Source organism: Pseudophryne corroboree (assembly GCF_028390025.1).
Source record: "Pseudophryne corroboree isolate aPseCor3 chromosome 3 unlocalized genomic scaffold, aPseCor3.hap2 SUPER_3_unloc_12, whole genome shotgun sequence".
Classification (NCBI taxonomy): Eukaryota; Metazoa; Chordata; class Amphibia; order Anura; family Myobatrachidae; genus Pseudophryne; species Pseudophryne corroboree.
In genome coordinates this window covers 2,888,731-2,912,296 of record NW_026967500.1, presented here as the reverse complement: position 1 = coordinate 2,912,296, position 23,566 = coordinate 2,888,731, and the positions used below count along the sequence as shown (strand labels likewise).

At 43.4% G+C, this 23,566-nt stretch overlaps 1 protein-coding gene across 1 annotated transcript in view; it reads left to right on the top strand.

Moving 5' to 3' along the window:
• The window catches only part of LOC134983316 (oocyte zinc finger protein XlCOF6-like), a 44,808-nt gene extending 23,250 nt beyond the window's left edge, over positions 1–21,558 (top strand). Inside the window, exon 6 of the mRNA XM_063949034.1 lies at positions 18,360–21,558. Within this exon, the coding sequence (XP_063805104.1) occupies positions 18,360–19,993 (1,634 nt within the window). The 3' untranslated portion in view covers positions 19,994–21,558. The remainder of the gene's footprint in view (positions 1–18,359) is intronic.
• Positions 21,559–23,566: the final 2,008 nt, after the last annotated feature.

Genomic DNA, 23,566 nt, shown 5'->3' with positions numbered 1-23,566 from the left:
AGAGACACATAACCTTAGACAAATTAAAATAAAAATACATAGTGTGATATTGTAACAGTAGGAGGAGACAGGTGAATCAATCTTTAGAGGTGTCGGACTCGTACCGCATCAGGTGGTCTACTGTTAGGTAGACAAATAGCGCGGTATTGGAGCGGGTCACCGTCTTAGATATCTCCTGACTTCTTCCAACTTCTCAGGAATAGCCCCTTCTTATTCCAACTCAAGGTACATGAAAATGACAATGGTACTCCAATGGTGCATTACCATAAAACTTTTATTTCATAAAATATAGGAATATAAACTTATCAAGGTGGGTTCTTACCAGACTGATTGGTCTACATGAAAATGCAGACAACTGCGTTTGTTATACATAACACAACTAGGCGTCCCCAGGAGTAGTTGTATCCAGCCAGGCAAGAGCTCCACACACGTCCTGCTACCTTCACCAACGCGTTTCGATAACAAATGGTTATCTTTTTCAAGGTGTAGATGGTAGCAGACACCCTGTGGTATTTATCCTCCCACAAATCTAAACAACTAAAAACCTAATGCCAGACATGGATTACCTGATTGCTAAAATCCTAAATACCTAACATGCACCTATCGCTATAAAAGGAGTCCATTTCGTATCTTCCTAGTGGCTTTCTGAAAGTCCGTTTCCCGCCGTATTGATTAACCAATCCTGCCTCATGGCGCAACATTGTCCCGTCACCGGAAATGACGCGGATCGGCGTCCTCCGTCTGACCGGAAACAGCACTACCCCCTGTGTCAAGGATATGAGGTATTCGTCCTCTCCGTGTAGTACGATGTCCCGTCACCGGAAGTGCTGTAAATCAACATCCGCCGTCTGGTCGGGACCCGGAAGTCATGTCATATGATGATGTAATTTCCCTGGTCCCGTTTCCATGGTTGTTTACCGGATGCAGTATGACGCGTAATCCATATAGCATCGTTCTATATTCATGTCCCTTAAGGATGGCGCCATTTTGCTGTAGTTATCCACTCATTGTAATAGAAGAAAAAATAAACAGAAATTAAAAATGATATAAAAACACAAATAAAAACATCTCTAAAATAGATAGAAGTTGGGAAAATATTTGGTTTTATAAAAACCATTTAGTTTCGAAGTCTTTATTGAGGCCTCCTGGTTCCAAGGTTTTATATTTGAAAATAGTTTGCATTTCTATCCTAGCAAGTTTTTGATGTGGGTCTCCTCCTCTAATGTCTAATTTAACACGTTTCAGGGCATAGAAATTCTTGATCTCTCTAGGGTCACAATGATGTATTTTCTTAAAATGTGCCGACAAGGCATGAGTTTCTAGCCCTTTTTTAATATTTCGGAGGTGTTCTCCCAATCTGATTTTAAATGCTCTACTAGTACGGCCTATGTAGAATTTGCCACACGTGCACTCTACACAGTACACTACATTGTTGGTATGACAAGTTACAAAATCTTTGATAATGCACTTCCTTTCGTTAATGGTGACCTCTACAATCTTGTTCCCAAAAGTATTGGGGACGTTTTTGCAAGCGATACAAGCTCCGCATCTGTAGAAACCTTCTGATGTTATTGTAGGTCCAATAGGGCCCATCTGATGGAAACTATGGACCAATTTGGATTGCAGATTAGGGGCTTTCCTGTATATACATACAGGTCTGTCAGGAAGATCATTTCCAATAATGGGGTCCTTCTTAAGGATAGGCCAATGTTTCTGTAGAATACCTTGGACTTTCTTGTGCTGAGAAGAATAATTAGATATAAAAGCCCACTTGAACCTGTTATCCACCTCTTTTTTATCCCTTTTATTTACAATGAGTAAATCTTTTCTATCTAATTTGGATACTTCATCCAATGTTTTCTCTAAATGTCAAAACTAAAAATTTCATTAAACCTACTGACTCAAGGTCTTACATCAATAAATTGAGTTGTCATCATGATAACTGGTTGAACAGTGTTCCTGTTGGTCAATTTAAGAGACTCAAACGTAATTGTTCGGAACAAACAGTCTTCATGGCACAAGCCTCCTCTTTGGAAAAATGCTTTCTTGAGAGTGGATACGATAAAAGGCATTTAGAGAAAACATTGGATGAAGTATCCAAATTAGATAGAAAAGATTTACTCATTGTAAATAAAAGGGATAAAAAAGAGGTGAATAACAGGTTCAAGTGGGCTTTTATATCTAATTATTCTTCTCAGCACAAGAAAGTCCAAGGTATTCTACAGAAACATTGGCCTATCCTTAAGAAGGACCCCATTATTGGAAATGATCTTCCTGACAGACCTGTATGTATATACAGGAAAGCCCCTAATCTGCAATCCAAATTGGTCCATAGTTTCCATCAGATGGGCCCTACTGGACCTACAATAACATCAGAAGGTTTCTACAGATGCGGAGCTTGTATCGCTTGCAAAAACGTCCCCAATACTTTTGGGAACAAGATTGTAGAGGTCACCATTAACGAAAGGAAGTGCATTATCAAAGATTTTGTAACTTGTCATACCAACAATGTAGTGTACTGTGTAGAGTGCACGTGTGGCAAATTCTACATAGGCCGTACTAGTAGAGCATTTAAAATCAGATTGGGAGAACACCTCCGAAATATTAAAAAAGGGCTAGAAACTCATGCCTTGTCGGCACATTTTAAGAAAATACATCATTGTGACCCTAGAGAGATCAAGAATTTCTATGCCCTGAAACGTGTTAAATTAGACATTAGAGGAGGAGACCCACATCAAAAACTTGCCAGGATAGAAATGCAAACTATTTTCAAATATAAAACCTTGGAACCAGGAGGCCTCAATAAAGACTTCGAAACTAAATGGTTTTTATAAAACCAAATATTTTCCCAACTTCTATCTATTTTAGAGATGTTTTTATTTGTGTTTTTATATCATTTTTAATTTCTGTTTATTTTTTCTTCTATTACAATGAGTGGATAACTACAGCAAAATGGCGCCATCCTTAAGGGACATGAATATAGAACGATGCTATATGGATTACGCGTCATACTGCATCCGGTAAACAACCATGGAAACGGGACCAGGGAAATTACATCATCATATGACATGACTTCCGGGTCCCGACCAGACGGCGGATGTTGATTTACAGCACTTCCGGTGACGGGACATCGTACTACACGGAGAGGACGAATACCTCATATCCTTGACACAGGGGGTAGTGCTGTTTCCGGTCAGACGGAGGACGCCGATCCGCGTCATTTCCGGTGACGGGACAATGTTGCGCCATGAGGCAGGATTGGTTAATCAATACGGCGGGAAACGGACTTTCAGAAAGCCACTAGGAAGATACGAAATGGACTCCTTTTATAGCGATAGGTGCATGTTAGGTATTTAGGATTTTAGCAATCAGGTAATCCATGTCTGGCATTAGGTTTTTAGTTGTTTAGATTTGTGGGAGGATAAATACCACAGGGTGTCTGCTACCATCTACACCTTGAAAAAGATAACCATTTGTTATCGAAACGCGTTGGTGAAGGTAGCAGGACGTGTGTGGAGCTCTTGCCTGGCTGGATACAACTACTCCTGGGGACGCCTAGTTGTGTTATGTATAACAAACGCAGTTGTCTGCATTTTCATGTAGACCAATCAGTCTGGTAAGAACCCACCTTGATAAGTTTATATTCCTATATTTTATGAAATAAAAGTTTTATGGTAATGCACCATTGGAGTACCATTGTCATTTTCATGTACCTTGAGTTGGAATAAGAAGGGGCTATTCCTGAGAAGTTGGAAGAAGTCAGGAGATATCTAAGACGGTGACCCGCTCCAATACCGCGCTATTTGTCTACCTAACAGTAGACCACCTGATGCGGTACGAGTCCGACACCTCTAAAGATTGATTCACCTGTCTCCTCCTACTGTTACAATATCACACTATGTATTTTTATTTTAATTTGTCTAAGGTTATGTGTCTCTAATAAACTTGAGAGACTGAATATTATCTGAAAAGCGCCTGAGATAAGAGGTGGTAAACCATTTTTCGTATTTCTGAGTACAGAAGTGGTTGTGCCGATACCTCAGTCCCAGAGAGGCAGATTTTATTCTTCCACCCTGTTTCTAGTTCCGAAACCCAATGGGTCATTCCGGCCTATGCTCAACCTCAAATCTCTGAACAAGTTTGTGAGAGTACCCAGGTTTCGTATGGAAACACTACGCTCAATTGTACTGGCTATGGAACGCGGAGTCTATATGGTATCCCTGGATATACAGGATGCATACCTGCATATACCTATTGCCAGGTCACACCAGCAGTTTCTGCGGTTTGCTATTGGCAACCTACACTTTCAATTCCAGGCTGAACCATTTGGATTGGCTACGGATCCTCAGATTTTCACCATGGTCATGGCCGTGATAAGGTCACATCTTCGTTGCCAGGGGATCATAATCCTACCGTATCTGGACGATCTGCTGATTCTGGTAAATTCCCACTGGCAAATTTTCTGCAAGCCCATAGTTGGCTTATATATTGGAAAAAGTCCTCGCTGGTCCCAGCTCATAGTGCACCACGGGGCACTTCTGGATACACACAGTCAATGGATGTTTCTGTCTCCAGATCAGATCAGGTCTCAGATTTGATCAGATCTCAGATGATTGCTTTAACTCCGGAAATTCGGTTGTCGCTGACCTGGTGGCTAGAGGATCAGCGATTAAGCAAGGGCCGTCCCTTCTGGATCCCCGACTGGGTCATGCTGACAGCAGATGCCAGTCTGAGAGGATGGGGTGCGGTGTTGGAGCAACACTCGTTTCAGGGTCGCTGGACCAAGGAGGAATCACTCCTCCCAATAAACATTCTGGAGTTGAAGGCAGTGTTCAATGCACTCTCTCGCCCTGCCTCTGGTACAGAACAGGCCTGTTCAGGTACGGTCAGACAACACCACCATGGTGGCATTCAGAAATCATCAAGGCAGCACTCAAAGCCGCATGGCAATGATCGTAGTGTCAAAAATCCTTTGTTGAGCGTAACGCCATCTGCCAGCCATATCGACAGTGTTCATTCCAGGTGTCCAAAACTGGGAAGCAGACTTCCTCAGTCGCCAGGACGTACATGCCAGAAAGTGGAATCTTCATCCGGAAGTCTTTCAACTCGTAGTGGACAGATGGAGCCTACTGGACATAGACCTCATGGCGTCTCGACACAATCACACGGTACGGATCAAGAACCAGGGATCCTCAAGCCCTACGTGTCACTTTTGCCCAGGATACTATGACTACGGAAGTTCAAACAAGAAGGAGGAATACTACTTCTAGTCGCTCCAGCGTGGCCTCGAAGATATTGGTTCTCAGACCTGCTGGGTCTGTCAACAGAGAAACATAGAAACATAGAATTTGACGGCAGATAAGAACCACTTGGCCCATCTAGTCTGCCCTTCTGTTTTTAGGGGGTTTTTTTTTACCATATTTTTATCTCAATCCTTATTTGATCCTTATTTCTTTGTAAGGAGATCTTTATGTCTATCCCATGCATGTTTAAATTGCTCTACTGTCTTAGCCTCTACCACCTCTGATGGGAGACTATTCCACTTGTCCACTACCCTCTCTGTGAAGTAATTTTTCCACAAATTTCTCATGAACCCCCCTCCAATCTCGGTGCATATTCTCATGTCCTATTGCTTCTCTTCATTTGGAGAATGTTTCCCTCCTGGACTTTGTTAAAACCCTTGATATATTTGAAAGTTTCTATCATGTCCCCCCTTTCCCTTCTCTGCTCCAAACTATACATATTGAGAATTCTTAGCCTTTCTTGGTATGTTTTGTGATGTAGGCCATGCACCATTTTAGTTGCCCTCCTTTGTACAGTTTCTAATGTATTAATATCCTTTTGAATATATGGCCTCCAGAATTGAACACAGTATTCTAGATAAGGCCGTACCAATGACCTATACAGTGGCATTATTACTTCTTTCTTTCTGCTGCTGATTCCTCTCCCAATGCAGCCAAGCATCTGACTAGCCTTCCTCATTGCCTTGTTACATTGCTTACCTGCTTTTAAGTCATCTGAAATAGTGACTCCTAGATCCCTTTCCTCCTCAGTAGTTTCCAGTATAGTGCCATTAATACTATATTTAGCTTTAGGATTTTTGAGACCCAAGTGCATGATTTTGCATTTTTTGGCATTAAACTGTAATTTCCACGCTCTTGACCGTTCCTGTAGTCTACCTAGATCCTCAATCATTTGTTTTACCCCACCTGGTGTGTCTGCCCTGTTGCATACCTTTGTGTCATCTGCAAAAAGGCATACTTTCCCTTTAATGCCATTTGCAATGTCGCCAATAAAGATATTAAAAAGCACTGGTCCAAGTACAGATCCCTGGGGTACTCCACTGGTATCATTTCCCTCCTGTGAATGCACTCCATTTACCACAACTCTCTGTTTTCTATCCTGCAACCAAGATCTTATCCATTAAATATTCTAGTATCCAATCCCAAGCTTCCAAGTTTATTTAGCAGTCTGCGATATGGAACAGTGTTAAATTCCTTATTAAAGTTTAGATAAGCTATATCCACGGCTCCACCTTTATCCATCACTTTAGTCAAAAAAGTCAATAAGATTTGTTTGACATGATCTCCCCCCAGTGAATCCATACTGTTTGGGATCCTGTAAATTGCTGGATTTGAGATAATCTACAACTCTTTCTTTTTAGAGTGTTTCCATCAATTTCCCTACTACTGATGTAAGACTCACTGGTCTGTAGTTGTTTGCCTCTTCCTTGCTTCCACTTTTGTGCAGTGGGACTACATTCGCTCTTTTCCAGTCCTCAGGAATTACTCCTGTAGCTAATGACTGGTTGAATAATTCTGTCAATGGTGCTACCAGCACCTCTTTAAGATCTTTAGGTATCCTTGGATGTATCCCATCTGGCCCCATAGATTTGTCCACTTTCAGCTTTGAGAGGTCTGTTAGGACCTTCTCCTCTGTAAATGTACTTGTTTAATTTTTTTAAATAAATATCACTGCAACTTAACTGTGGCCCCTTCCCCTCTCTTTCAGTAGTAATTACTGAGCAAAAATAATCATTAAGATGATCTGCTACTAAATTGTCTCCCTCAACAAGACTCCCAGTCTCTGTCTTTAGTTTTATAATTCCACCTTTCGTTTTTCTCCTTTCACTTATATACCTAAAAAAAGTTTTGCCTCCTTTACCCACTGACTGGGCCATTTTCTCCTCAGCTTGTGACTTTGCACATCTGATTACCTTCTTAGTCTCCTTCTGTCTAACAAGATATATATCTTTGTCTTCATTATTTTGTGTCTGCTTATATTTCCTAAAAGCCGTCTTTTTTTTTCATTCACAATATTTGCTACTTGTTTCACAAACCACACTGGCTTCCTTTTCCTTGTGTTTTTCCTAACACTTTTGATACAATGGCCTGTTGCCTTTAATATTGCACTTTTTAATGTTTTCCACCTCTCCTGCACGGCTTCCAAGTTCCTCCACTCTGCCAAAGAATCGCTTACACATTTTCCCATCCCTACAAAATCAGCCTTCCTAACATCCAACACCTTTGTTTTTGTATGGGACGAGTCAGTCTCTGTCTTTATGCTGAACCATACTGCTTGATGATCACTGGATCCCAGGTTTTCACCCACTTTTACGTCCGATAATCTGTCTCCATTTTTAAGTATTAAGTCTAATATTGCGTCTTTCCGAGTGGTCTCCTTCCCCAATTGGTGGAGAGATGCTCCCTGAAGGGAATTTAAAATGTCTCTACTTCTAGTGGAACTAGCAACAGACACCTCCCAGTTTACATCAGGAAGATTAAAGTCTCCCATGTTTATTACCTCTCCTTTTAATGCCATTTTAGTTATGTCCTGCAATAGGTTCTTGTCCAGTTCTACTTCCTGACCTGGTGTCCTGTATATCACACCAATACGAATAATCGACTTCTCCCCTATTTCTATGGACATCCAAAGGGCCTCAGTTTTTTCTTCAATACTTTGTATTAAGGTAGTATTAATGCTTTTTTTTACATACATTGCCCCCCCTCCTCCGATTTTTCCCATTCTGTCCTTCCTAAATAAAGTATATTCTGGGATAGCTATGTCCCAGTCATGATTTTCATTGCACCATGACTCTGTAATTGCCACAATATCTAGTTCATCCCATGTCATTATTGCAGAGAGACCCCTTCTACTTCCGCAGCGCCCGGACCTTCTCATACAGGGCCCTTGTCTTTACCCAGACCTGGCCAGACTGGCTTTGCCGGTGTGGCTCTTGAAGCTTCACTCCTGACGGCCAAAGGATTTTCCGAGGCAGTTATTCAGACTATGCTGAAAGCCCGCAAACCGGCATCTGCCCGGATTTATTACAGAGTCTGGAATTCTTACTTCATCTAGTGTGCTGACAAGAATTATGATACATATCAATTCAGAACATCCAGAATCCTGGCTTTTCTGCAACGAGGCCTTGAACTAGGTCTTCGTCTGGCCACCCTCAAGGTTCACATCTCTGCCTAGTCGGTATGGTTTCAGAGGAAAATTGCATCTATACCTGTTGTTCATACTTTCGCTCAGGGCATACTTAGGAGTCAGCCTCCCCATGTCCCTCCTGTGGCTCCATGGGATTTGACTGTTGCACTAAAGGTCCTGCAAGAGTCTCCATTTTAACCTCTTGAGTCAGTGGACCTAAAATGTTTCATGGCCAAGGTCCTGTTCTTGCTGGCAACTGCCTCTGCAAAAAGGGTATCTGTCTTAGGCGCTTTGTCCTGTCGTCCACCCTATTTGACTTTTCACAGTGACCGGCCAATTCTCTGAAATAGACCTTGCTATTTGCCTAAGGTGCTGTCATCTTTTCACCTTAACCAAGAGATTGTTGTTCCCGCCTTTATCTCTTCAGATTTGTATTCCAAAGACCGTTGTTTGGATGTGGTACGGACTCTCTGTATTTATATGGAAAGGACTGCCTCTATCAGGAGGTCAGATACCCTTTTTGTACTGTTTGGTTTTCACAAATGTGGCTGGCCTGCGAATAAGCAAACTTTGGCCAGATGTATTAGAATGGTGATTGCACAAGCTTATGCGCAAGCTGGACTTCCAGCTCCTGCTGCTATTAAAGCCCATTCTAATCTGTCTGTTGAACCCTCTTGGGTGGCTCGCCGTGGCGCATCCGCAGAACAATTGTGGAAGGCGGCTACGTGGTCCTCAGTGAACATGTTTATTAAGTTCTATGCCTTTTATACTTCTGCTTCCCAGGATGCTTCCTTTGGATGCCACGTTCTCATGCCCGTTAAGGTGCGTCCCCTCCCTTGAGGAACGTCGCCAATGTTTTCCTGTGGAAACCAATGTATCCTGCTGCAGAAAAGGAGAGTTATGGTAGACTTGCCATTGTTACAGCTCTTTCTGTGAGGTACATTGGTTCCACAGGGCGCCCACCCTGACGCACCTAGATTCTGTAGGTTTGTACGGCGTTAGCCGCTGGTCCCTTCTCCTGTCATGAGAATGTGGTTCTATGTGACTAACATCTGCCTTCTCTTTTACCTGCTCCTGCATTGGACTGGTTAAACAAAACTGAGCTCCAGTGTCTGGAGGTGGAGTTATAGAGGAGGCCCCAATGCATCCTGGGACAGCCTAAAGCTTTAGCCTGTTTGTGCCTCTGGATCAAGATCCCACCCCAATATTTTCCTGTGGATACTGCAATGTACCTCGCGGAAAGAGAGTTAACAATGGTAAGTCTACCAAATGAAACATCTAGGATTATCTGTGTGAAGTCCAATAGAGTCTGTAGGACGTGTGCATACTTCAAACTATCAAATAACAGAAAAAAAATAATAAAATAGGGAAGAAAAATGAAAGACAATCAGAAATAGCGTCCATAAAGGAACTAGAGATTCCGTCACTAGGGAACTGTGACAGAAAGGTGGAAAAAGGTGGCAGTCGGGCCTAAGAGGGAAACCCACTGACTACCCCAATTAGCCATATGACAGTGCAAAATCTAGTCATCATAGTAACAATTGTACAAAGAAATCTCAAATCTCAATGTAACCAATGTATCCAAAGGAGGTAAAGGCCAAGAACATGGTCTGATATCCAATGTAGGTTCCACCAACACCGTTATAAGGGCAACAGGATGTTAGACGAATCAGTCATGCTTTACCTGAACACCCAAACATTCTAGAAAGGTATTATGAAATGTAATGGTGGAAACAATGTCGGACCATATACCATATAGCAATTAAATAGCACAGGAAATAAAGATAAAAAGATACATTTTATACCCATAACAAGAGCAAATAAATCTGGGCCAAAAATAGATCCATGCCCAGTAACTTAGTCCCAGTTGGCACATGTTACAGTAGGAAACAGACTCTGAGTGTCTGTAACAGTCTTACTCCTTTAGCATATTACTTCGAGACGGAAGACAACTCCTCCGGGATTGGTTTAGGTAAAGTGTCATGAAGGACTGTCAACAGGAATGTCCCAATTTTTCAGAATAGTAGGGCCATCCTCGGGTGAAGGTATCACTGCGAAGGCGCCGTTTCACATTACAATAAGCTTAGTAGGAAAGCCCCATTTGTATTGCACATTTCCTTGGGTGGAATAGACGCCTTTTGGCCAGTGTCACAGGAGAAATATTTGGAAATATCTGCAGATTATTTAGGCACTCAGCTGTGGATGAGGAATACAAAGCAGCCTGTAGAATGTGTTCTTTAATATGAAAAAAGTGGACCCTGAGCAGAGTGTCCCTCGGTGCTTGGATAGAGGCCTGTTTGGACTTTGGGAGTCTATGGATCCTATCAATAAGAAGGTCAGCGGCAGAAGCCTTCATAGAAGTTTCTGAAAAGAGGACCGTGGCATAATCATAAAGCTCAGCATTTGTAACAGAATCCAGAACGCCCATTATTCTGATATTATTTCTCCGAGACCAGTCTTCTAAATCAATGACTTTATCATGAATAGAGACCATGTCTTCCTGAAGGGTGTCATGTGCTGAAATCAGATCTTTGTGAGATGCAACAATCTCTTTCATCTTAGTCTGTACGAGTGCCAATCTCACTGATATCTGACCCCAAAGCTTCAAATATTAGAGTTAAGTTCAGAGGTTTTCAGTCCTTAAATGTAAATAACATAGAATGTATAGAGCGTAGAGTAACAGGACCAGCTAAAGTGTCTTAAGACGTTTTCAGCCATTACAGCTGGGCTGTGCGACTGACAAGTAGAAGCAGATGATGTTGTAGCGGTCTCAGAAGGACCACCTGAATTTGAGGTACCAAAGAGATGGACAGGTGGGGCCAATTTGGTACTTTTTAACCTTTTTTGGAGGCATGAGGGGTCACTCCGAGTTGATCTCTCTAGCAACTTTTTTTCAGCGCTGCGATCAGGTTAAAACTCATCAAAACCGCACATGTATGCACCGCAATGCGCAGGCGAGTCGTACCGGTACAAAGAGGATTGGTGATGGGCAATGGATTTAGCGAAGAATCAATTCGCACAGCCGATCGCAATGTGATTGACAGAAAGAGGGCGTTTATGGGTGTCAACTGACCGTTTTCTGGGAGTGTTTGGAAAAACGCAGGCGTGTCCAAGCGTTTGCAGGGCGGGTGTCTGACGTCAATTCCGGGACCAAAAAGTCTGAAGAGATCGCAGCGGCTGAGTAAGTCCAGAGCTACTCAGAAACTGCAACAAACTTTTTTGTGCCGTCTGCTGCAAAAACATTTGCACACTTGCAAAGCGAAAATACACTCCCCCTTAGGTGGCGACTATCTGATTGCAGCACAGCAAAAAGTTGCTAACGAGCGAACATCTCGGAATGACCCCCATAAGCTGGTTACAAAGAGACTGACCTCTCAGAGATAGGAAAATACAATCTATAAATAAAAGTAGCAGTAGTACGCTGTCAGGAGGTTACATCAAGATGACTCAGTTCAAAATGACATTCTTTGTCGGGGTGACGGGGGTATCCGAGCTAAAATTTCAAGTAAACATGATGTAATGCAACTCAAATAACACAGTAATGAGCGAGAAATTCCACTAGAGGTCAGCGTGATCACAGACGTGAAGTACTCAGCCCAGAGAGACACAAATGGCAAAATATATTCAGTGAATAAATCCACAAAATAATATACTGTGAGGTTGTAATCAGAGTGTAATGCGCTGTACTCAGACTATACTTGATACTGGGCTCTGCATGTAGACTGAGAGGAAATAGATTATAATGGAACCATATAAATAGAAGGCAGTTTCACCTCCAGGCAAATGCTTCAATTTAGTGTAGTGACCCCCGGTCCAGCTGTCAGGACACTTATTTAGCAGCTTATATCAATTTTACACATTATTGAAGCAAAGCATGCGATGGCCGGGCACCAGGATCCAAAATGGCAGCCACCTCACTTCCTAATATCCCTGCAGGGCTCTGGTGACTGTGGGCAGCCCATTCTGTCCCCAGCAGAAGCAGGAGAGCAAGTGCTCCCACCTGAGGCAAAATCGCCTCCAAGTCAGGTATCCGGAGTATGCAGGAAAGACTGGGCGCACTTATTCCCAGACTACAGCCCGTGGCTTCAGCGGCGGCACTAGGCTGCGGCAGTGAACAGTGCCCGGAGTGAGCGGCTTTAGGCCAGTAGGAGTGGACGACTTAATAGATTGGGTCTTGATCCCAGCGGCGGCTGAGAGCTATCAGGTAGGGTAGATAAGAAGCCACTTACGGGGAGATGTACTAAGCAGTGATAAAAGTGAAGTGAGCCAGTAGAGAAGTTGCCCATGGCAACCAATCAGCATTGATGTAACATTTATAATTTGCATACTATAAAAGTATACAGAGCAGCTGATTGGTTACTATGGGCAACTTCTCCACTTTTATCACTGCTTAGTACATGTCCCCCATAGTGAGAACTCCAGAAAGCATGTCTGGATGGACCACGCCCTTCTTATTTTTTATTTTATATACTAACAGGGGTGACAGGTGTGGTACATCCCTGCAAAGGCAGATCCAATCTCTTTCTCATCAGACTCTGCTGTCTTCCCTGCACTCTCACTCAGATGTTCACTGCTGCCAGTAGCACACGTATGAGAAGCAGAAGTATGGCGGCAGCTGTATAGATTCTGATATGTAATTCTCTGTATCATACTTACCGTAGACACATCATCCTTATTACTATTGAGAATATAGAGGTAAGACACTGATGATGGGGATGTAAAAATAGGATTTGAATTACCTACCGGTAAATTATTTTCTCGTATTCTGTAGAGGATGCTGGGGTCCATTTAGTACCACGGGGTATAGACGGGTGCTTTAGGAGCCACTGGCACTTTAAGAGTTTAATAGTGTGGGCTGGTTTCCCTCTATGCCCCTCCTACCAGACTCAGTCTAGAAACTGTGCCCGAGGAGACGGACATACTTCGAGAGAAGAAAATACACAGATAGTGGTGAGAGTTACACCAGCTCACAAATAACAAAAAGAAACGCCAAACTAACCAACTTGGAACAATTCAGCAACGGCTAAACCAACAATACTGAACCAAGTAACACTGCAGTAATACGAAGCACAGGGCAGGTGCCCAGCATCCTCTATGGACTACTTAAAAGGATTTACCGGTAGGTAATTAAAATCCTATTTTCTCTTACGTCCTAGAGGATGCTGGGGTCCATTTAGTACCATGGGGATGTACCAAAGCTCCCAGTACAGGAGGGAGAGTGCTGAGGTTCCAGCAGAACTGATTTACCAAACTTGAAGTCCTCAGAGGCCAAAGTATAGAATTTGTAAAACTTAGCAAACGTGTTCGACCCTGACCAAGTAGCTGCTCGGCAAAGCTGAATAGCCGAGACACCCCGGGCAGTTGCCCAGGAAGAACCCACTTTACGGGTAGAGTGGGCCTGAACAGATTTTGGAATTGGCAATCCTGCTGTGTAATAAGCATGCTGGATAGTAAGCCTGATCCAGCGTGAAATTGTCTGCTTAGAAGCAGGACACCCAATCTTGTTGGGATGATAAAGTACAAATAGTGCGTCCGACTTCCTGTGACGAGTAGTTCTCTTCACATAGATTTTCAAAGCCCGCACGACATCCAAGGACTTTGAGGTAATTGAGTTGTCAGTAGCCACTGGCACCACAATAGGTTGGTTAATATGAAAAGCCGACACAACCTTAGGGAGAAATTGCTGACACGTTCTGAGCTCAGCTCTATCCTCATGGAAAATCAAGTAGGGGCTCTTGTGCAACAATGCCCCCAATTCTGACACACGTCTTGCAGAAGCCAAGGCCAACAATGTGACCGCCTTCCAAGTAAGAACCTTTACATCCACCTCCTGTAAAGGTTCGAACCAATCCAATTGCAGGAACTGCAGCACCACATTAAGATCCCAAGGTGTTCTAGGAGGCACAAAGGGTGGTTGGATGTGCAGAACCCCTTTCAAGAAAGTCTGAACCTCAGGGATAGCAGCCAATTGTTTTTGGAAGAAAATAGACAAGGCCGAAATCTGGACCTTGATGGAGCCTAAGCGTTGGCCAACATCCACACCTGCTAGCAGAAAGAAGAGAAAATGTCCCAGTTGAAACTCCACCATAGGAAACTTCTTGGATTCACACCAAGACACATACTTTTTCCAAATCTGATGGTAATGATTAGATGTTACTCCCTTCCTAGCTTGGATCAGAGTAGGAATAACCATTTTCGGAATGCCCTTCCGAGCTAAGATATGGCGTTCAACCTCCATGCCGTCAAACGTAGCCACGGTAAGTCTTGATAGGCAAACGGCCCCTGCAGTCCAGAGCAATGAGGATCGACGGAACTCTTGCTTTTTTTATTAGTTTGAGAATCCTTGGGATCAGTGGAAGTGGACGGAACACATACACTGACTGGAACACCCACAGAGTCACCAAGGCGACCACCACCACTGCCTGTGGGTCTCGTGACCTGGAACAGTACCTCCGAAGCTTCTTGTTGAGAGGAGAGGCCATCATGTCTATCTGAGGTACACCCCATCGGCGTGTTACCTCTGTGAATACCTCTGGGTGGAGGCCCCATTCTACTGGATGGAGATTGTGTCTGCTGAGGAAGTACACTTCCCAGTTGTCCACTCCCGGAATGAAGATCGCCAACAGTGCCATCACGTGTCTTTCTGCCCAGAGGAGGATTCTTGTTACCTCTGACATTGCAGCCCTGCTCTTTGTTCCACCCTGCCTGTTTATGTAGGACACCGCTGTGATGTCCGACTAAACCTGAATGGCTCGATCTTGCAGAAGACGAGTCGCTTGTAGAAGGCCATTGTATATGGCCCTTAGTTCCGGAATGTTTATTGGAAGGACAGATTCCTGGCTTGACCACTTTCCTTGGAAATTTTCTCCCTGGGTGACTACTCCCCAACCTTTGAGGCTTGCATCCGTGGTTAGAAGAATCCAATTCTGAATCCAGAACCTGCGGCTCTCGAGCAGGTGAGAAGTTTGCAGCCACCAGAGTAGTGAAATTCTGGCTTTCGGTGACAGGCATATCCGCTGGTGCATGTGAAGATGCGATCCCGACCACTTGTCCAGGAGATCCAGCTGGAAGAACCGTGCATGGAATCTTCCATCTTGTAGAGCCTCGTAGGAGGCTACCATCTTCCCAAGGTGAATGCACTGATGAACAGATACAGAGCCATCCTAACAGCAGTGTAGACCCCTGGGCACAGCAATGCACTGGGGCCCCTACCCATCCTCCAGCAGTAGGGGTGGGGGTGCTGTCAGCGGCAGCTTTGATGTCCCGCGGGCGGTAGGGGGTGTTCTATTTTTCGCTCAGCATGTAGGACCTGGAGAAATAATGTCTGCTAATTACTCCTTTCCTGCACAGATGGGGCAGGAATGAAAACACTAAACTGTAGAAGGGGACATTGGGCTGAATGAAGGGGCCCTGGTACATGACTTTCAGGTTGGTAGGGAATGTTTAATACGTAGGGGAGGGGTTGATAGTGGAGTGGGCTTAACATTCATAATTTTCTGGTGGGAGGGCAGCTTCCTTGACTGCAGATATCTCCAGTTCCTGGAAATAGATTTCTTAACTTTAATGGGATGCAAAAAACTAGAGTCCCAGGAGGTAATGGGGACTTGGGGATCAGAGTTCAGGAGCCAGAGCAATCCACCAACAAAAATATAAAACTGCATACCAGGCGTGTGGAGCTGGAGCAGAGACAAGCTGCTTGAAGGCTGATATCCCTGGTTCTGGGCATAGAAGAGACAAGCTGCCATTGTTCACCAAAAGGGGAGAGTCCCAGCTTTTTGCATATACCCTCAGAAAAAATCTAAGTCAGACAGAACCCGAGATATCTGGCTGGGAAGGACAATTAAATGGCTTGGATGGGGACCACTGTTTTGAAGTCGGATATCTCCGGTTCCCCAGTGCCGATTTTCAAAAATCTGGTAACCTTGGAAAGAGGGGACCCTCAGCTATCAGTCTAGGGCCCTTTTACTCCTGGGGCCCTTGGGCAAGAGCCTATTGAGCCCATACGAAAAGACGGCCCTGAACAGATACCGGGGGAGGTTTCAAGACATCCCGGACCACTGATTGGATCACCAACGCTTTCTCCACCGGTAGAAACACCCTCTGCACTTCTGTGTCGAGTATCATCCCCAGGAAGTGCATTCAAACAAAAGGAAGAGGAGGTCGCGCCAATCGCTTATTTTTTAGAATCGACCCCCTCGAGTACCATCTATTTTAGTTAAATAACTGTTCTTTATTGGGGGGTGCTACCATAGGCAAGATGAGATGATATATGTACAAAAAAGAAAACAAGATTGCCTAATATTGGTGCACACTACTGTCAATAAAATATAACTTTTAATTCTTATTATTAAAAAACCTTTGCGAAATATGTATATGGGACAATAAGGAATAAGATACGAACATTTACTGAGAAGTGTAGAACATTTACTGATAACTATAACCTCTATATACAGATAGTCGGGTATCGTAGAGACACATAGAATTTACAACATAGCGGACACCCGTGTGCAGGAAGTCATTTGTTTTAAACACTTTCTCTATTTTTCATTTCTATAGTTTATTTAATATTTCGCAAAGGTTTTTTAATAATAAGAATTAAAAGTTATATTTTATTGACAGTAGTGTGCACCAATATTAGGCAATCTTGTTTTCTTTTTTGTACATATATCATCCCCAGGAAGGGCAGTCTCCTTGTCGATTCCAAATGGGACATTGGAAGGTTCAGGATCCACCCATGATACCAGAGTAGTTGAGTTGAGAGCGCAATACTCTGCAACAGCTTCTCCTTGGAAGATGCCTCTATCAGCAGACCATTCAGTTATGGAATTATGTTCACTCCCTCTTTGCGTAGGAGCATCATGTCCGCCATGGCCTTGGTGATGCCGACGCTGTACTCACCACTTTTCTTTCTTCTGTCTTTGTTAGGGGGTGGTGGCCGTGTTGTGGGAGTGAGCAGTGGGCTTGCGATCAGCACTCTCACACTGCTCAGTGTCCTGTCAGCGGAGTAGAGAACCATTAACTCTCATAAGTTGGTTCTTATTATCAACCCCCCCCCCCCCCAAGTCCCACGAAGCAGGGAGACTGTTGCCAGCAGCCTTCCTGTAATCTATCTAACTCCAGAAAATTAAAAAAAACTAAGAAAACTCCTAGGAGCTCCCCTAGCTGTGACCGGATCCTCCGTGCACATTTTCTAAACTGAGTCTGGTAGGAGGGGCATAGAGGGAGGGGCCAGCCCACACTATTAAACTCTTAAAGTGCCAGTGGCTCCCAAAGAACCCATCTATACCCCATGGTACTAAATGGACCCCAGTATCCTCTAGGACGTAAGAGGAAGTGGATTATAACCCAGCAGATGATGATTACAAGATATCATATGGTATATTGCATGTAAAGTACCTTGTTCCACACCTACTCTGCTGTAGCAATACCTTATATAAAGGTGAATAACACATGTACAGGCTTACCAGCGTATGAGCACTCACATAAAGGAATGCTACCTTACCAATGCTTCCAGGAGTAACGTTAGGAGACATTTCTCTGATCTATCAGCTCATACGCCTGAGGTTATTGTTCATCTAGAATCTCCAATTCATACAATATGTTCCCCATCCATTTTTTTACATTGGTGCTGACATAGGACTTGGCGAGTGACTACATCTCCATTTATACTTCATGGTTAGTTACCAGTACAAGAGAGAGATATATCTAAGTCCTATTATAATATTACATTTGTTATTGTGAGTGTTCTCAGGAGGGTGGACACAATGATAGTCTGAGACACAATATTATACAGCCTTCAGTAAAAGTTATGTTTTATTATACACACACATTTACAATTAAGTGTCCCAGAGAGTAGTCTTCTCCTATTGTTTACAAGATTAATATTGTTACAGATAATGTCACATTTTCATAATGTATTTTATTTCCAGGAGATGGACACACAAGCAGGAATATCTCAGAAAAACATCTAATGTTATCCCCGGATTGTGAAATAAGAGATAATGACAGTAGACAGGACTCTCCAGGAGATAACCCCATTACTCCAATTACACATCCAGCTCTATCAGCTGATCCCTCTGATCCTAGGAAATGTTCTCCTAATCACTCTGATATTGGTGCATCTGTTATAGATCTGACAGATACAGTATTTCCATGTTCTATAGATACCAAATGTTTTACACAGAACACAAAGTGTATTAACCCACACACAGGTAATGCAGGTAAAAGGCCAGTATGTCCGGAGTGTGAGAAATGTTTTACATACAAATCAGATCTTGTTATACATCAGAGAAGTCACACAGGTGAGAAGCCATTTCCATGTTTTGAGTGTGGGAAATGTTTTGCACGGAAATCACGTCTTGTTAGACATCAGAGAAGTCACACAGGTGAGAAGCCATTTCCATGTTCTGAGTGTGGGAAATGTTTTACACAGAATTCACAACTTGTTGCACATCAGAGAAGTCACACAGGTGAGAAGCCATTTCCATGTTCTGAGTGTGGGAAATGTTTTGCACAGAAATCAGTTCTTGTTAAACATAACAGAAGTCACACAGGTGAGAAGCCATATTCATGTTCTGAGTGTGGGAAATGTTTTGCATACAAATCAGCTCTTGTTAAACATAACAGAAGTCACACAGGTGAGAAGCCATTTCCATGTTCTGAGTGTGGGAAATGTTTTGCACACAAATCAGATCTTGTTATACATCACAGAAGTCACACAGGTGAGAAGCTGTTTTCTTGCTCTGAATGCGGGAAATGTTGTGCAAGTAAATCACAACTTGTTAGACATCACAGAAGCCACACAGGTGAGAAGCCATTTTCTTGCTCTGAGTGCGGGAAATGTTTTACACAAAAATCACATCTTGTTACACATCAGAAAAGTCACACAGGTGAGAAGCCATTTCCATGTTCTGAGTGTGGGAAATGTTTCGCACAAAAATTACATCTTGTTAGACATCACAGAAGTCACACAGGTAAGAAACCATTTTCTTGCTCTGAGTGTGGGAAATGTTTTACACGGAAATCACATCTTGTTACACATCAGCAAAGTCACAAAGGTGAGAAACCGTTTTCTTGCTCTGAGTGTGGGAAATCTTATTTAACTAAATCACATCTTGTTATACATCACAGAAGTCACACAGATGAGAAGCCATGTTCTTGCTCTGAGTGCGGCAAATGTTTTACACAAAAATCACATCTTGTTACACATCAGAAAAGTCACACAGGTGAGAAGGCATTTCCAAGTTCTGAGTTTGGGAAATGTTTTGCACGGAAATCAGATCTTGTTATACATCACAGAAGTCATGCAGATGAGAAGCCATTTCCATGTTCTGAGTGTGGGAAACGTTTTGCACACAAATCAGATCTTGTTATACATCACAGAAGTCACACAGGTGAGAAGCCATTTTCTTGCACTAAGTGTGGGAAATGTTTTGCACACAAATCAGATCTTGTTATACATCACAGAAGTCACACAGGTGAGAAGCCATTTTCTTGCACTAAGTGTGGGAAATGTTTTGCACACAAATCAGTTCTTGTTAGACATAACAAGTCACACAGGTGAGAAGACATTTCCATGTTCTGGGAAATGTTTTACACGGAAATCACATCTTCTTAGACATCAGCGAACTCACACAGTTGAGAGGCCATTTATATACTCTGAGAAATAAATCAGCTCTTGTTGCACAAATTAGACATCACTCAGGTGAGGAACCATTTTAATCTTCTGGAGTATACTCATCATTGCCATGCATTGTTCTTCAAGGTTCTTATCCTATCTCTTTTGCTTTTTGCAATATACATGTTACCACTGGGTGAAATAATCAGATGTCATGCCCTCATCTACCACTGCTATGCAGATGACCTGTCTTTTGCTCTGGGTACTGAGAACCCAGTACCAATCCTAAATGGTTGTCTAGCTGAGCTCCAGGTGTGGGTGATGCCAGTTGGCTGTGACTCAGTCCTGGTGAAACATGTCCTTATGATAGAAGCTCACCAACAATGGGCAGGGCTACAGCTCAGCTTTGTAAACCAACCAAACTTACGCTTGGGGGTTCAGAGTTACAAAATGCTGATCATGTGCGGAATCTTGGTGTCCTGGATGGTGGAGTGACACTTAGACATCAGATATCAGCCACAATCAGATCCTCATCTGAGGAACATAGCCAGACTCCAGTACTTATTTCCCTCTGAAGATCTACCTACAGTCATACATGTACTTGTATCATCACGCATAGACTACTGCAATGTCCTCTACCTGGGTCTCCCAGCAAAAGAATTGCACCGCTTGTAGCTTGTACAGAATGCAGCAGCCAGGCTGTTACCTAACCAGCCCGTTCCTGCCACATAACACCCATTCTCTGCTCCCTTCACCGGCTGCCTGTAAGATGGTGACTCTATTACATAATCTTACTGACTCTCCCAGCCCTACATGACCAGGGTCCATGGTACCAGAAGCAGCTTCTGCCTCCTTACTGCCCTGCTTTCTTACTTCCATCTGGAGATGAAGGACTGTTACCAGCAGTACCAAGAATCCCCAAGCAGTGCTGAAATGTCAGAGGGGCAGACAGGGTGGTGGCACTAGTGCTGTAGCAGGAGCTGCCTGAGGCACTGTCTGTGGGTAACATTGTCCCCAAGCAGCGCTGAGGTGTCAGAGGGAGACAGGGCAAGTGCAGTTGTGGGGGAAGGGGGTGGACAGAGCAGTGGCAGTAGTGGGGGGAGACAGGGTAGTGGCAGCAGTGCAGTGAGGTGAGGCAGAGCCTTTCCTGTTATACTAATGTTTGTGCAAGAGTTTTTACTGTATACGAAAAATACAAAGACTATGTTGTAAATATCTTCTTTGCATTATTCTAATCATGTTTATAACCAAAACTCCGGAGTAAAAAGTCTATGGCAGGGGAGGCAGTGCCCCACCTGTGTATCTTTTCCGCACATCTCTGATCAAAACTCACCAAATTTCCAGGAGTTTATACTGCTGCACCTGTGTATAATGTCCAGATGTATATACTGCTGCACCTGTGTATAATGCCCACATGTACACTTTGGCTCATATGTTGTGTGTAAATCTGGCTCTAGCCAGTACCTCCTGAGCCATTTAGATCACTGCACGTCCCTGAGTGGCAATAGAGGGGGGAGGTGGGGTGGGTGACAGTAGTGGGGAGGAGACAGGGCAGTGGCAGCAGTGGAAGTAGAAATGGTGATGGCAGTAGTGGGAGGAGACAGGGTGGTGGCAGTAGTGGGGGAGGCGGGGTGGGTGGCAGTAGTAGGAGGGGCTAGTTGGGGGAGATGTGGCGGGTGGCAGTAGTGGGGGGAGACAGGGCGGGTGGCAGTAGTTGGAGGAGACAGGGCTGGTGACAGCAGTGGGGGGAGACAGGGTGGATGGTCACAGTGCAGTACCAGGGGATGCTGGAGGCAGTAAAGAGGTGTATGGGTTCTGCACAGAACCAGTTGATAATTAGACTTAATGATGATTATGCTTCCTTATTTCTAATTAATCCCTTGTATGTGTTACTGTTATTTGCTGTGTCAGCCTTTATGTGTGTTCTGTATAATAATCCTGAAAGTAGTGCTGCTACCGATCTCATATCATTTGTAGTAACTTGGAAAAGATGAGATATGAGATGCACTCTGGAAGCTTATAGGGGGTTAATCAGAGATGAACGCAGGTGTGATATCACGCAGCCCCTGGAAAATGGTCCCGGCCCACCCGCGTTCACCCCTCAGGGATGCGGCCGCAATGTGTGTGTCTGTGCGGCCGCTGCACATGTGCATATTGCCACCACCAGCAAACTGCTGCGGGCTGCTATTGCGGCTGGGTCTGAATGACCCCCATAGGGTTTTGGCTCTCCTGATCTGTTTTACTTACCTGCAATACCATAATGTAACTTGAATTGTTTCTGTGATTTAAAGGATATTTTATCCATGTTGTGCAGAGTAAAGTATTATTGAAGTTTAAAATATAGAGAGAAATCTGTGTATTAAAGATATGAAATAAAGTTGTTTAAAACAAAAGATTTCCGTTGAGTCTTTTTATGTGTCTGTGTATTATCTTATTTCCAGATAATTGTCGCTATGGTGACAGAAACAATTTCCTGTTAATGTGTCACTTGTATTGTTACTTTTGTGTCCAGCGGGTGGGCTCGGAAATGTTATCCTTTTCCTCGCAGCCCCAGTTGCTGGAGAAAATGAAGGACGAGCTGTTGGCGGGTCACGTTCCGCTTGAGCTGACAATTTTCTCACCAGCAGGTCTTTCCACCTCTGCAGACTTGTGTCCGGAAAGAGAGATACAACGTAGGCTTTAAACCTAGGATCGAGCACGGTGGCCAAAATGTAGTGCTCTGATTTCAACAGATTGACCACCCTTGAATCCTGGCAAAGCGAATGAAGGGCTCCATCCACAAGTATTTCCAGGGAAGACGTTAAGTCTGAGGGACTATGCACAGGCCCAAATGATAACTGTTTTATGATCCTTCTATGTATGAACCAACCGATAGAGGGAATAATCCAAAAGTGTTAATACCAAAGATTAGCTAATCTGGTTGGAGGTGCGCCATTAAGCAAATTGCAATGACTGGTTAGGGGGTTTAGAAGAAACAGCTAGTGGGCTTATATCTAAAGAAGCCTTAATGTGTGGCGCACTCTTTTTCTTTATATTTCATTAGTAAATTAAAACATAACTTTTATTATTTTTATTTAATATAGATTTTTCAATAGGCATGACATAAGGCAATTGATTGTCAGCATGGAAAGACAAAAAGACAAAAAAATGAAAGATATAAAATAATTTATATACCAGCACTACCTATGTATGGGTATATGGGTAGAGCAATAATTGATATAAGCAAGTGAAATATAAAAGGAATTTAAAACACGTTTTTGTAATCAAATTTATGAGATCCTTTCACAACAGGATTGTGATCCCAGAAAAAAACTGTTTTACTGCTGCGCCCTGCAGAGCGTTACTACTGCATACAACCTAAGTGCTCCCTGCAGAGCGTTACTACTGCATACAACCTAAGTGATCCCTGGAGAGCATCACTACTGCATACAACCTAAGTGCTCCCTGCAGAGCGTCACTACTGCATACAACCTAAGTGCTCCCTGCAGAGCGTCACTACTGCATACAACCTAAGTGCTC